The sequence below is a fragment of the Macaca thibetana genome, chromosome 11 (assembly GCF_024542745.1).
Source record: "Macaca thibetana thibetana isolate TM-01 chromosome 11, ASM2454274v1, whole genome shotgun sequence".
Lineage (NCBI taxonomy): Eukaryota > Metazoa > Chordata > Mammalia > Primates > Cercopithecidae > Macaca > Macaca thibetana.
Genome location: NC_065588.1, coordinates 7,267,506 through 7,281,241, shown reverse-complemented (window position 1 = coordinate 7,281,241; position 13,736 = coordinate 7,267,506). Strand labels below are relative to the sequence as shown.

Below are 13,736 nucleotides of genomic sequence, written 5' to 3'. Positions count from 1 at the left end.
AGGGTGATGGGCACCCAGGCGGGAGGGAGAAGCCAGGGGAGAAGCCAGGACATAGGAGGCAATTCAGGGAGACAGGAACACCCTTCTCTCTTCACACACTCTTCTCTCATCAATCCCACTGTGCACACACATGGACACACACAACACGCGCCCCATCCCTCCTCCTAAGGACCAGAGGAGACCTTATACATAGAAGCCCATGTCATGGTCCTTTCTTCCCTCTGGGCTCACGGCAGGAAGCAGCGAGAGGAGGGGACACTCTGCCTGTGTCTCACACGCCACAGATGGTCTCTCCCAGACGCTCTTACTGAACCTGTGGGAGCCCTTTCAGAGACCCATGGGTGGAAACCCTCACCCTCCATTAACTGGTCCCAAGCCAGTCCTATTCCTGGAAGGGGAGGGGAGGGATGGGGCCGGCAGGGGAGGAGGCTGGAAAGGGAGTGTGAGGGGAGCGTCGTGGCCTCTGGACTGGACACTGCCCTGGGGAGTGACCCAATGCAGCAGCTGCAAAGGCCGCCCTCCCCACCCAGGCACCCCTGCTGAGAACATGTCGGTGAGGTCCAGAGTGGGCAGAGAGGAGGAGGATGCCCAGCAGTATGGCCATCTCATCCCCTGCCATGGCCACTGCCCACATGGCAAGAGTGCTGAACCCCTCCAGCTCCAGACACTCTTTTGTTTTGGCAGGTGGCTCTTGTACCTCCTAGCCTCAACCCTATTCCAAAGGCCAAGAAATCCCATTCTCATCCCTCAGAGGTTATTTGGGGAGGTGACTTCCCCTCTGTTCCCCAAGCCTTACCCCAACAGCTTTGAAACAACCACTATGATCACAGTCCCCACAGGATACGGGGTGAAGCTCGTCTTCCAGCACTTTGACCTGGAGCCTTCTGAAGGCTGCTCCTATGACTATGTTGAGGTAGGGGCAGGATGGGCAGGCAGAGCGGAGACAAAACGGGACCCTCTGGGATCTGGGATCTGTATGGCATGCACACCCCCAGACACAGCCCAGCCCCACAAGAGCTGATGGCCGACTGCATCTCTTAGAGCCAAGGGTTGCCCTGGACGGGGCACTCACTGGTGAAGAGGCCCTCAGTGAGCACTGAGGGGAGAAGCACAGAGAAGGGGACAGGACCCACTCAGGAAATTCACTGTCCACTGAGACAAGAAAACCTTCCCCATCTGCTGTCTAGCTGAGAGCCTTTGGGAAACCACCGTGCCTCAGCTTCCCTGTCTCCAAGGAGAAGACTGGCATGGCTGCCTGCCTCAACAGGAACACAGGGACATGAGGAGGAGAAATGTGTGCTCTGGCAGCACGGGAATAGTCTTCAGCAAGGACAGTAGGCTCAGAACCCTCACCTCTGTGACAACCAAGGGTACCTTCCCTGGCCCATCTTTCTCTATCCAGTAAAAATGAGATTCCGGGCTCAAGCAGAGCCTGCGAAGGTCCAATAACTACCATTCCCAGGAGACCCCCGGAGGTAGGAGGTATGCAGGAATAAGATTGTGGCTGACTGCCACAGTTACTACTTGAGAGAGTTACTACTTGAGACAGTCACTACAACAGTTACTGATGTTACTACTTGAGACCATCATTATGAGACTGAACAAAGGAGGACAAACATAGAAATGAAAATTTAAGACAAAAGAAACTGTTTTAAAGAAAGAGACCAAGGGAAGAAGAAGAGAGCTCCCTGCTTCTAGTGAACAAAGGCCACAGACCCCGAGCTTCCACAGCCCTTCGTATTTATTGGGTAGAATGAGCAGGGAGGAGGAGATAAAGATTGGTCAGCTGCTTGATTGATTACAGGTTCATATTATTATTTTTTTTTTTTTTTGAGACGGAGTCTTGCACTGTTGCGGCTCACTGCAAGCTCCGCCTCCCGGGTTCACACCATTCTCCTGCCTCAGCCTCCCCAGCAGCTGGGACTACAGGTGCCCGCCACCACACGTGGCTAATTTTTTGTATTTTTTAGTAGAGACGGGGTTTCACCATGTTAGCCAGGATGGTCTCAATCTCCTGACCTCGTGATCCACCCGCCTCGGCCTCCCAAAGTGCTGGGATTGCAGGAGTGAGCCACCGCACCTGGCTGGTTCACATTATTTCTAACAGGCTTCAGATATGCCCTGTAGATAATCACAAGAAACGCTTGGGGCATGACTGCCCTCAGCATTCCTTCTGGGCAGCAGATGCAGTGTGTCAGTTTGCCAACATCCTGCATTTATGAGAAGAGTTTGCTGTTTACTCATGTAGCCTCCAGTGGTATACTGAGTTGATCACCACCCTCACTCTTTCAGCCTCCAACATCTCTCCCTTTTTGTTTTTGAATTAATTTAGTAAAGGCAATTCCAGGCTGTGCAGCCTTCAATTGCCGTTGGTGGTTTGTTCCATCTTCACATTCAGATTCAACCGGCTCATGGCTCGCACTGCAGGAGCCAGGCCCACAGCTGGGATCCATGGGTCTCTCCAGTCTCTGGTTCCATGGTCTCACACACCTTGGGGCACCCACACGGTTTGTTCATTTCCTGTGAAAACACAAGCATACCCTCATCCGCAGTTAGTAAATCAACCGAAACAAAAGCAAAGGCTTTTGTGGCTGGAGCCAGGAGGCATGCTGTTGCTGAAGCATCTGCTCCACAAGCTGTAACTCAGCGTCTGCCTCTTTGGTTAATTACTGCGGGGTAAAACGTTCCACTGATAATGAGACAGGCTCTTTCCAATCAACAGAAGGCACAAAGAAAGCAAATCAAGGCTTATCCTTCTCGTGCAATAGCACAGCAAAGAAAACAATCTTCAAGATCTATTACCACAAGAGACCAATCTCTTGCTCCCATATCCATAAGCCCACAAAACTTTCTTCAATTTACACTGAATAAGTGGGTCTATTAGATGCCATGGGTTGTGATAGATAAATTTCCTGTGTAGTTGTACTTCCAAATCCCTGATTCCCTTGTTTCTCCTTTCGTGGAGAAGGGTGCAATTTATAGGGGATAAGCAACAATTGAGCAATATGTTCTCCCTGGTTCAAAAACCCAAAGATCTTATGCCATTACCACTACCTGAGTTTCTGGTTTGTAATCCAAATCAATAACTCCCGGAACCACAGCAATGCCCTGTAAGTTAAGATGACTTTTGCCTAAAATTAATCCCATGTGTCCTGCTGGCAAAGGTCCCCAAAACCAGTGGGAATCTTCGTGTGTTTGTCTCCTCCAACTAATGTAACTCGTTCTCTGACTGGGAGATCGAATCCTGCGCTTACAGGTGTTTCTGCTACTGGAGGGAGCTGGAATCAATGAGTCTCCAGAAACCCACCCCTGAAAAGGGAGTTGCAACCCAGACAGGGAATGCCCTCATTGTTTGAGGTGCCCAGGTCCAGGCCCCCTTCTCATTTCCCAACAGGGGTGGGGGGGGGTGCCATTTTGATGAAACTTTGAGTGGTATTGATTAGCCCAATGATTTCCTTTATTGCAATGAGAGCAAAGGCCTAGCGTTTTTTTCTGTTGAGAGGAGAACTATGTTATCAGATCGCTTCTGCCCAGAGGTCTGACGGCATTCTCCTTTAAAACATCCAATTTTTCTACACTTATAACACTTTCTCACTTTAGGGCTTAACCCTTGGCTTCCTTTAGATCTGTCAGCTACCAAATTAGCCATTGCCTGAGTCAACACTGCAGAGCAAGGAAGCTCGGTTCCCACATCTTGACAAGCTGAGAAAACCTCCCAAGTCCTCTGCACATCTCACAGGTGCCAGCACATGTCCACAATCCATGAAAGCCAAAGCCAAAGTTAGCCTTTCTGTAGTCACAAAAGCAGACGGTTCAAGCCAGTTTTTATCCTCCCTCTCCTGTTCACCACCCTCAATAGGTGCTGTAGGTGCGACAAAAAATTAGCTCAAACCCTGAAATAATAACAAAAAGATGGTACTTACCAAACTCCAAACAAAAGAGAAAAGAAATAACCAAATTCTTCCCTATGTTACCCTGATTCAAAAACTTCCTGTTCTCTGTACCACTTTAGAGCACTGATCTTATATTGCTGCTGGCAGACTTGTAATGGGGTTTCTCATTCGTCTGGTAGGTTTTAGGTTTTAGGTTTTTCTGGGCTTTAGTTTTTCTGCTCCAGCAGACTGTCCTCACTCAAGTCCCTATAGGACCCTATCTGTCTCTGTCTGTCCCTGCAAGTTTCTGCCAGTCTTTTCTAGTCTTTCTTTATCCCTATCTGTCCCTGTCTGTCCCTATGGTCCCTGTTAGTTCCTACAAGTTCCTGCAAGTCCCTACCTATCTCCATTTGTCTCTATTTATCTCTATTCATTTCTATTTATCCCTACTAATCTCTATTTGTCCCTGCAGGCCTCTTCAGGTCCCTGTTTGTCCTTGATTGTCCCTGTTTGGGCGCCACTTCTAACTGACTGCCACAATTACTACTTGAGACCATCACTACAACAGTTACTAATGTTACTACTTGAGTCCATCATTACAAGACTGAACAAAGGAGGACAAATGTAGAAATGAAAACTTAAGACAAAACAAACTGTTTTAAAGAAAGAGGCCAGGGGAAGAAGAAGAGAGCTCCCTGCTCTAGTGAGCAACAGCAGCAGACCCCGAGCTTCCACAGCCCTTCACATTTATTGGGTAGAATGAGCAGGGAGGAGGAGGTAACAATTGGTTGGCTGCTTGACTGATCACAGGTTTATATTATTACTAACAGGCTTCAGATGCGCCCTGTAGATACTCACAAGAAACACTACACTTGGGGCGTGGCTGCCCTCAGCATTCCTTCTGGGCAGCAGATGCAGTGTGTCAGTTTGCCAACATCCTGCATTTATGAGAAGAGTTTGCTGTTTACTCATGTAGCCTCCAGTGGTATACTGAGTTGATCACCACCCTCACTCTTTTGGCCTCCAACATAACATGAAAACGGAACATCTTCCCCACCCAGAGGAATTGGTGAGTGTGCAGTGCTGGGGGAGGGTGTTTGCTGGCAGGGGCAAAAAGAGGTTGAGGAGGCTTTGAGGAGGAAGGAAGAGGGACAAGGCCATGCCTCCTGACACTGAGACTGGTGGGCTTCAGGGCTCATGTTCAGCCAAGGGCATAAGGAGGCACTCAAGGTGTGAATGGTTTCATTAAGCCTAGGTGGAATCGGAAGGCAGAAAATAAAGTAGACATGTCTGGGCTCAGGGAATGAGGGGAGGGGAAAGGCTGGGTACAGACAACCAGGACCCCAGGGGAATAGGCCGCAGGAGGTGGGGATGGAGAATGACCTGAAACCTGCCAGAGGAGCAGAAAACAGGGAAGGGGTGAGGTACCCAGTGCAGGACAACACGCAAAGAGTGAGTCAGTGGGAGACTTGGGGAACAGTTGAAAGTCACATGGGGAAGTTTGCAGTAGCCGAACCCAGCAGGTAGTGACCAGCAGAGCCGATGTGGTGCATGATTCACTCTCGGCGAGACCAGGAGGACCATCACTGAGCCACCACGTGTGCCACTCCACAACAGGTCTTCTTCCTACTCCTTGTCCTTCTTCCACCAGATCTCTGCTGATACGAAAAACCTGGGGAGGTTCTGTGGGCAACTGGGTTCTCCACTGGGCAACCCCCCAGGAAAAAAGGAATTTTTGTCTCAAGGGAACAAGATGCTGCTGACCTTCTACACAGACTTCTCCAACGAGGAGAATGGGACCATCATGTTCTACAAGGGCTTCCTGGCCTACTACCAAGCTGTGGGTGAGTAGCCCCCCAGGGATCCCTTTTCTCGGACCTCAGCCACATTGAATGGAGGCCAAGAAAGGGAATCTTGAATCCAAAGAAGCTGAAAGCCTGGCTTTCCTTGTTCCTCCCCTCAAGAGAGCTTTTCCTAACAAGGCCTGTCAACCTGGGATCTGTCCCCATGGAGCAGTCCCTAGAGAGCATTGGAGAGGCCTGGCCTGGAGATTCAGGTGGCCTAAAGATGCCTTTGTCTTTAGGCCTCTGGTGAGTGACCTCCCTAAGGTCAGAGCCCCTACTCTGGTCTCCCAGCAGGAGCTTAACCCTCCTTCCTGAATGCCTTCCAGACCTTGATGAATGTGCTTCCCAGAGCAAATCAGGGGAGAGGGACCCCCAGCCCCAGTGCCAGCACCTGTGTAACAACTACTTTGGAGGCTACTTCTTTTTTTTTTTTTTTTTTTTTTGAGATGGAGTCTCGCTCTGTAGCCCAGGCTGGAGTGCAGTGGCCGGATCTCAGCTCACTGCAAGCTCCGCCTCCTGGGTTTACGCCATTCTCCTGCCTCAGCCTCCCGAGTAGCTGGGACTACAGGCACCCGCCACCTCGCCTGGCTAGTTTTTTGTATTTTTTAGTAGAGACGGGGTTTCACCATGTTAGCCAGGATGGTCTCGATCTCCTGACCTCATGATCCGCCCGTCTCGGCCTCCCAAAGTGCTGGGATTACAGGCTTGAGCCACCGCGCCCAGCCTGGAGGCTACTTCTGTTCCTGCCGTCCAGGCTATGAGCTTCAGAAGGACAGGTATTCCTGCCAGGGTGAGCCAGAGTGGTGTAGCAGGGAGGCAGGGGTTGAGCCAGCCAGAGTGGCCCCATGATGCCCTGCGTCTCTGTTCTCACAGCTGAGTGCAGCAGCGAGCTGTACATGGAGGCATCGGGCTACATCTCCAGCCTGGAGTACCCCCGGTCCTACCCCGCTGACCTGCACTGCAACTACAGCATCCGGGTAGAGCGGGGCCTCACCCCGCACCTCAAGTTCGTGGAGCCTTTTGAAATTGATGACCACCAGCAAGTACACTGCCCCTATGACCAGCTACAGATACAGCCGTCCTACCCCTGAAAGACCCCTTCTCCTCCCTTCCGTCTGCACTTAGCTCCTCTTGTCTCAACTTCTTCCTGGATCCCCTGGCCAGCTGGGGCAGGAGTTGGCCAACATCACCCATGGGCTGGGCAAGTTCCCACATAACTGGAATTGGGTTGTAGGGATCCCTTTCCACCTTCCCCTGAAAACACACATAAGGCAGGATTTCATCACCACCACCACCCTGGCCACCAGGCTACTACACAGTTGGCCCTGTGTAAAAATGTCCAAGCTGGAAAACAAACAAACAAACAAAAAAAAAAAACCCTCCTCCCCTACCAGATCTATGCCAACGGGAAGAACATTGGCGAGTTCTGTGGGAAGCAAAGGCCCCCTGAATTTGACACCAGCAGCAATGCTGTGGATCTGCTGTTCTTCACAGATGAGTCGGGGGACAGCCGGAGCTGGAGGCTGCCCTACACCACCGAGGGTAAGGCTCCCTGGGGGCCTCCCTCGATGGCCAGCAATGGAGAAAAAGTGGGAAGAAGGAAGGGCAGGTGGCTCTGAAATAAATACGCCCTCTGGTCTCCCCAATAGTCATCAAGTGTCCCCAGCCCAAGACCCTAGACGAGTTCACTGTCATCCAGAACCTGCAGCCTCAGTACCAATTCAGTGACTACTTCATTGCTACCTGCAAGCTAGGCTACCAGCTCATAGAGGTAAGAGCCCAGGGCTGAGGGGAGAGAGCCGGCCCAGCATCCCAGGGGGAATTCAGATGGTGTGTTCACAGAGGATTTAGTCTCACCCCAGCTAGAGTCATAGGCATTTCAGCTGGAAGAGTCTCCTGGTCCACCAGCTCTCCAACTTGCTGCACACTTAAAACAGAGAGTTTACAATCCTGGAAGATTGCTTGAGCCCAATCATACAAGACCCCTGTGAATAGCCACTGCACTCCAGCTTGAGCAATATAGCCAGACTCTGTCTCTAAAAAATAAAAATCAATCAATCAATAAATACTGAAGTCAAGGGCCCCCAGCAGAGACTCTCATTCCATTGATCTGGAGTAGAGCCTGAGCAACAAGACTATTTAAAGCTACCCGGTGATTCTAACGTGCAGCCAAGTTTAAGAACTATTGCCCTCATCCAATAATCAAGAAAGCTGAAGGAACTGGAAAGTCAGGGTAGAAATGTAGTGACTCATCAACACCACGTAGTGATTGTCTACGGCAGGGACTAGGACCCCAATCTCCTGCCTCATGCTCCAGGGCTCTTTTACACATGTGAGTGGTCTCACCCTGGGCCCACCGTCGTGTCCTCAGATCTGAAGATTCAGGAAGGAATATGGTTTTATCCATGGATCAATCTCACAAAAGCTGGTAAACTAAAAATTATCTGTCTCTCTGGACAGAGACCCAAGACTGAACATCCCTTCGTTGCTCAATAGGTCCACACGGAAGACAATCAGAATCAAAGACGAGACCTATGACATGTCCTTAAGTCATAGTTAATTCATTTAATGCACATTGTAAGGGTCTACTGTCAGGCACTGTCCTAGATGTGGGAGGTTCAGTAAAAAGAAACCCACATAGTCACACAGCCTTTGTGGAGTTCACATATGAATGTTGCATCAAGTCGAGTTCATCTGATGCATTGTTCTTTACTCCAAGGTGCTTCCATCTCCATCAGGAGAATTAGGTGGGTGTCCTGGGTCCAGAGGACTGGAGACCAACAACCTCTTTGCTCATATTACAACCCTCCCTTGCCTACACCACCCACTGCCCTTACTTTTGCACATGTCATTCACAACATAGAATTTAAAGCAAGTCACACCGTTTCTCACATTACCTACATTTTACTCAGACGGTCTAGTTCTCACACACATTCTTTTGCAACCAGAGCTAACTCTATGGGATGATTTTTGGTCTTTTTGGGTTTATTTTGTTTTTGAGACAGTCTTGCTCTGTCACCCAGGCAGTGGCATGATCTCAGCTCACTGTGAACTCCGCCTCCCAGGTTCAAGCGATGCTCCTGGATTCAAGCTACTCAGGTACCTCAGCCACCGGAGTTGCTGGAATTACAGGCAAGTGCCACCGTGCCCGGCTAATTTTTGTATTTTTGGTAGAGATAGGGTTTCTCAATTTTCCCAGACTTGACTCAAACTCCTGGCGTAAAGTGATCCACCTGCCTCAGCCCCCTAGAGTGCTGGGATTACAGGCGTAAGCCACCGCACTTGGCCAGTTTTTGGTCTTAGTAAAACTCATTCATATTGTCCAGTAACTTTTCATTTCAAAGACTGCCATTTCCTAGTCTTGTCCCTGCTCAACAGCAACAGCACTTCACATACATCAACGTCTCCAGCACCTTTCAACGGGGTGAGGTGGCTCTAGGATTTCAGGGAAGGCCTCTGTCCTTAGGAAAACTGCAACCCAGGAGAGAGAAAGTGCTGCAGGCCTGGAGGCAGGGGACTCCTGCCAGAGAAACATGGTTCTGCCCTGGAGCACAGGCTTTTGTTTTGATACAAAAAACACTCAAACGTGGCTTGTGATTTTTTAAATTACAAATTGTGGGATTCAATTGGACCTCAGTGGGAACGGGCCACAGTCTAGAGAGAGGATGATCGGGTCTATCAATTAGTCCCGCTCTGACTTGCTGCAGTGTAGCTCAGTGCTCCTGTCTGTAACAGGCTGGGGAGAAGGAAGAAGGAGCCACATCCATGGGGGAGCTGAGAGATGTCTTTGTATTGCCTCCCACTCCTGTGTGGGAAGGGCAGGAAAGGGACCTGCATTGCCTCTTGGCACTGATGGCGCCTGTTCCTCTGCTCAACAGGGGAACCAGGTGCCACACTCCTTCACAGCTGTCTGCCAGGATGATGGCACATGGCATCGTGCCATGCCCAGATGCAACAGTAAGTCACAATTCAGGGATATGATCCTGGGGACTTCCCACCTCCAACCTTGAGGACCTGGGCCAAGAAAGAAGGAGGGGTCCAGACTAAGCCTCTTTCCAACAGACCCTCACCCTTGGATGAGGGTCAAAGAGACTTGTCCTTTGATGCCTATGGCCCATCTCAGGAATCAGTGAGCCCTCATCTCAATGGGATGGATGGGCTCTACCCAGAACTGAATTTCACACCACCCAACTCCTGTCCGTTGTAAGGGCCCTCGCCACTGACTATTTTTTCTAAGCCTCTCAATGTGCTCTCAGGTAGACAACTCACACTCTCACCACTAAAGTTCCAGCACAGTCTTTCTCAGCTCTCACCCTGCCCTGTGTTCTCTCCAAGTCAAGGATTGTGGGCAGCCCCGAAATCTGCCTTCCATTACACCACCACAATGGGGGTGAGTACCTACAAGGCCTGTATCCAGTACTACTGCCACGAGCCATATTACAAGATGCAGACCAGGGCTGGCAGCAGGGAGTCTGAGCAAAGTAGGGACTAACGCAAATGGAAATTTTCTCCCTTCCATCCCCTTGGGGTATCCTCTGAGATTTCTCCCAGTAGAATCCCTAGGGAATGCATATTAAGGTATCTGCCAGGGCACTGGCTTCAGGGGCCTGAATTGTAGCGCAAAGAGGAAGCTAGTAGGTTTGAAGAAGGAGGAGCTGATGCAAAGAAAAGATTCAAATCACATAAACAGCTCACTGTCACCACATCATCCCCACTACCACCACTGCCTCCACCACATCCCCACTGCTACCATCATTGCCATCACCACCACTACCAGTAACAACACAAGCAACACTACCAATAGCATCAATGCCAGCACAATCACCACCATCACTGCCATCACCACAATCGATACCATTACCATTACCAACACCACCATCACCACTACCATTATTACCACCATTACCAACACCACTATCACCACCATTACTAACACCAGTGCCACCATCAACACTACCAACACCATCATCACCACCATTACCAACATCGTCATCACCACCAACACTAACACCACCATCACCACCATCACCACTATCATCATAACCAACACCATTGTCAACACTACCATGATCACCACCACCATTACAACACCACTATCACCACCACCACCATTGCCAACACCAACACTACCATCACCACCACCATTACCACCATCACCATTACCAACACCATCATCACCACCAATACCACCACCACCATTAACACCATTAACAATACCACCATTAACAACACCACTGTCATCATCAACATCGACATCACGATTGCCACCATCATTACCAACATCAACACCACCATCACCACCAACACTGACACCACAGTCTTTGCCACCATCATGACCACTACAGCTAACTCAGTGAAACTCCCCTCTCCATTCTCCCCTCTCAACCTGGTTGTGATTTTTGCACTTAGTTTCACTAAATGACTCTCACTTATTAGTGGGTATTTTTCAAACTTTTTTTAAATATTAGAAATCACATGCATTATAGGTTTGAAACAGAAAAAAAGGAAAAAAATCTGGATTATAAATGGTATTCATTAAGAGCTGAACTTTGGAGTCAGAAAACCTCTTGCACCTTGGTTCTGGCACTTAGAAGTTATGTGACCCTGTGCAAATTATTTAAGCTCAGCCTGCTCATCCACAATGAGGATAATAACACACACCTGCAAGTGTCACTATAGTGTTTAAATGAGATCATGCAGATAAAGTAAGAAGCATGGCACATTTTCAGCAATCAGAAGACGTAGCTACAATTATCATCTATGATTCCACGACTAAGACGCAATCACTGATAAGATTTTGATACATTCCTTCTGGTTTTTATGTCTACTTTCACAAACAGGGATCACAGCAAACATATATTAATGGTTAAGCATTCCGATTTTTTTACTTGACATTAAAACAAAATATAGGTCTAGAGCCTCTGAACACTTGACATTTTTTCCTTCTAGAGTTGAGCCTTTGACCTTTGGCCCTTGCCATGTTGTTCCTCCCTACCCCTCTCCCCGTCGAGCACACTCAGTACTTGCTGGCCTCTGCAACCTAATTTTCTTACCCATCACCTCCCAACTTGATTCTTGCCTCCTCTGCCCTCGGGGGTGTACACCTGCACAGCACAGGGCATTTGGAAGAATGAAAAGAAGGAAGGGAAGATTCCTCGGTGCTTGCCAGGTGAGTGGAAACCCTCTGGGGCCATCCTCAGGATCGTTAGCAGCCTGAAAGTCCTCAGAAGCAGCATGGCCCAGAAAAAGGAGACAGAGGAGAGGAGAGGGGAACATACCAGGAGAAAGAGAGAGAGGGGAAGAGTGCTGAATTCAGTCCCGAAATGCCGGCATTTTCACTAAGCAGATGGGAAATCAGAGAATAAAAACAACGGAAGACACCCCGGGAAGAAATAAACAAGAACAAGGGGCAAGACGTGGTGGCTCACACCTGTAATCCCAGCACTTTGGGAGGCCGAGGCAGGCAGATCACCTGAGGTTAGGAGTTCGAGACCAGCCTGGCCAACATGGTGAAACCCAGCCTCTATTGAAAATACAAAAATTAGCCAAGCATGGTGGCACATACCTGTAGTCCCAGCTACTAGAGTGGCTGAGGGACAAGAATTGCTTGAACTCGGCAGGCAAAGGTTGCAGTGAGCTGATATCACGCCACTGCACCCCAGCCTGGGCCACAGAGCAAGGAGTCTCAAAAAACAAAAATAAAAACAAAAACAAGGAGAAGAGCCTGTCAATAGGCCAATGAAGGAAGTGTGGAGATGGGAGGAGAAAGAGAAAAGAGACAAGTCAAAAAGAGAGGGCAAACGGGGAGCTGGCTGGCCGCAGAAGGAAGAGGTGGGAGACCCGGAGCTGACTTGCCCTTGTCTTCCCTCTCTCTCCCTCAGTGTGTGGGAAGCCCATGAACCCCGTGGAACAGAGGCAGCGCATCATCGGAGGGCAAAAAGCCAAGATGGGCAACTTCCCCTGGCAGGTGTTCACCAACATCCACGGGCACAGGGGCGGGACCCTGCTGGGCGACCGCTGGATCCTCACGGCTGCCCACACCCTGTATCCCAAGGAACATGATGCACAAAGCAATGTCCCTTTGGATGTGTTCCTGGGCCATACAAATGTAGAAGAGCTCATGAAGCTGGCAAGTCACCCCATCCGCAGGGTTAGCATCCACCCGGACTACCGTCAGGATGAGTCCCACAATTTTGAGGGGGACATCGCCCTGCTGGAGCTGGAAAATAGTGTCACCCTGGGTCCCAACCTCCTCCCCATCTGCCTCCCTGACAACGAGACCTTCTATGACCTGGGCTTGATGGGCTACGTCAGTGGCTTTGGGGTCATGGAGGAGAAGATTGCTCATGACCTCAGGTTTGTCCGTCTGCCCGTAGCTAATCGAAAGGACTGTGAGACCTGGCTCCGGGGAAAGAATAGGCTGGATGTGTTCTCTCAAAACATGTTCTGTGCTGGGCACCCATCTCTGAAGCAGGATGCCTGCCAGGGGGATATGGGGGCGTTTTTGCAATAAGGGACCGGAACACTGATCCCAGGATCCCTTCTAGCCCCTTCTGGGCTGGTCCAATTTGAAGTAGGTTCCTTCGCTTCAACTCCTCTTGACCACTGGACATTGTCTTTCCTCCCTGGCATGAGCTGCTGACCCACCAGCCCATTTTCTTCCGACCAAAGAAAAGTGACAATTCACCTTCTTTAAAAAGCTAACTATTTTCCTGAGTTTCAGAAGAAGCGGACGTATGTTCCCAAGTAACTTGCAAGGTACTATGATGGATACCCTTTAAACACAATGAATGACTTTCTAGCCCCTCTAGGACCTGGTGACGAGCTCTTCCCAGCTCTGAAGTCTCTGATGGTGATTCATTTAGATCTTCCCCCTGCCATTCACCCAGAGAAATGACCTTGCAGCACAGTCAACGATCCAAAACCCATACCCGTCACGCTGTACAAGGCGGCAGCAAAGAGGGAAATTCTTCACCAATACCTCAGCCCATCAGCAAGGGCAGAACCCAAACAGACTGGT

General features: G+C 49.8%; 1 protein-coding gene across 1 annotated transcript; it reads left to right on the top strand.

Moving 5' to 3' along the window:
- Window positions 1-547: 547 nt before the first annotated feature.
- On the top strand, window positions 548-13,288 carry LOC126930487 (complement C1r subcomponent-like). The gene is given in 16 exon segments (XM_050747559.1): window positions 548-553; window positions 791-913; window positions 996-1,089; window positions 1,268-1,334; window positions 5,448-5,716; window positions 6,043-6,129; window positions 6,447-6,506; window positions 6,590-6,782; window positions 7,107-7,258; window positions 7,366-7,487; window positions 9,595-9,673; window positions 10,052-10,084; window positions 10,087-10,195; window positions 11,809-11,885; window positions 12,598-13,206; window positions 13,209-13,288. Coding segments are annotated over 16 exon segments (2,160 nt in total).
- Window positions 13,289-13,736: the final 448 nt, after the last annotated feature.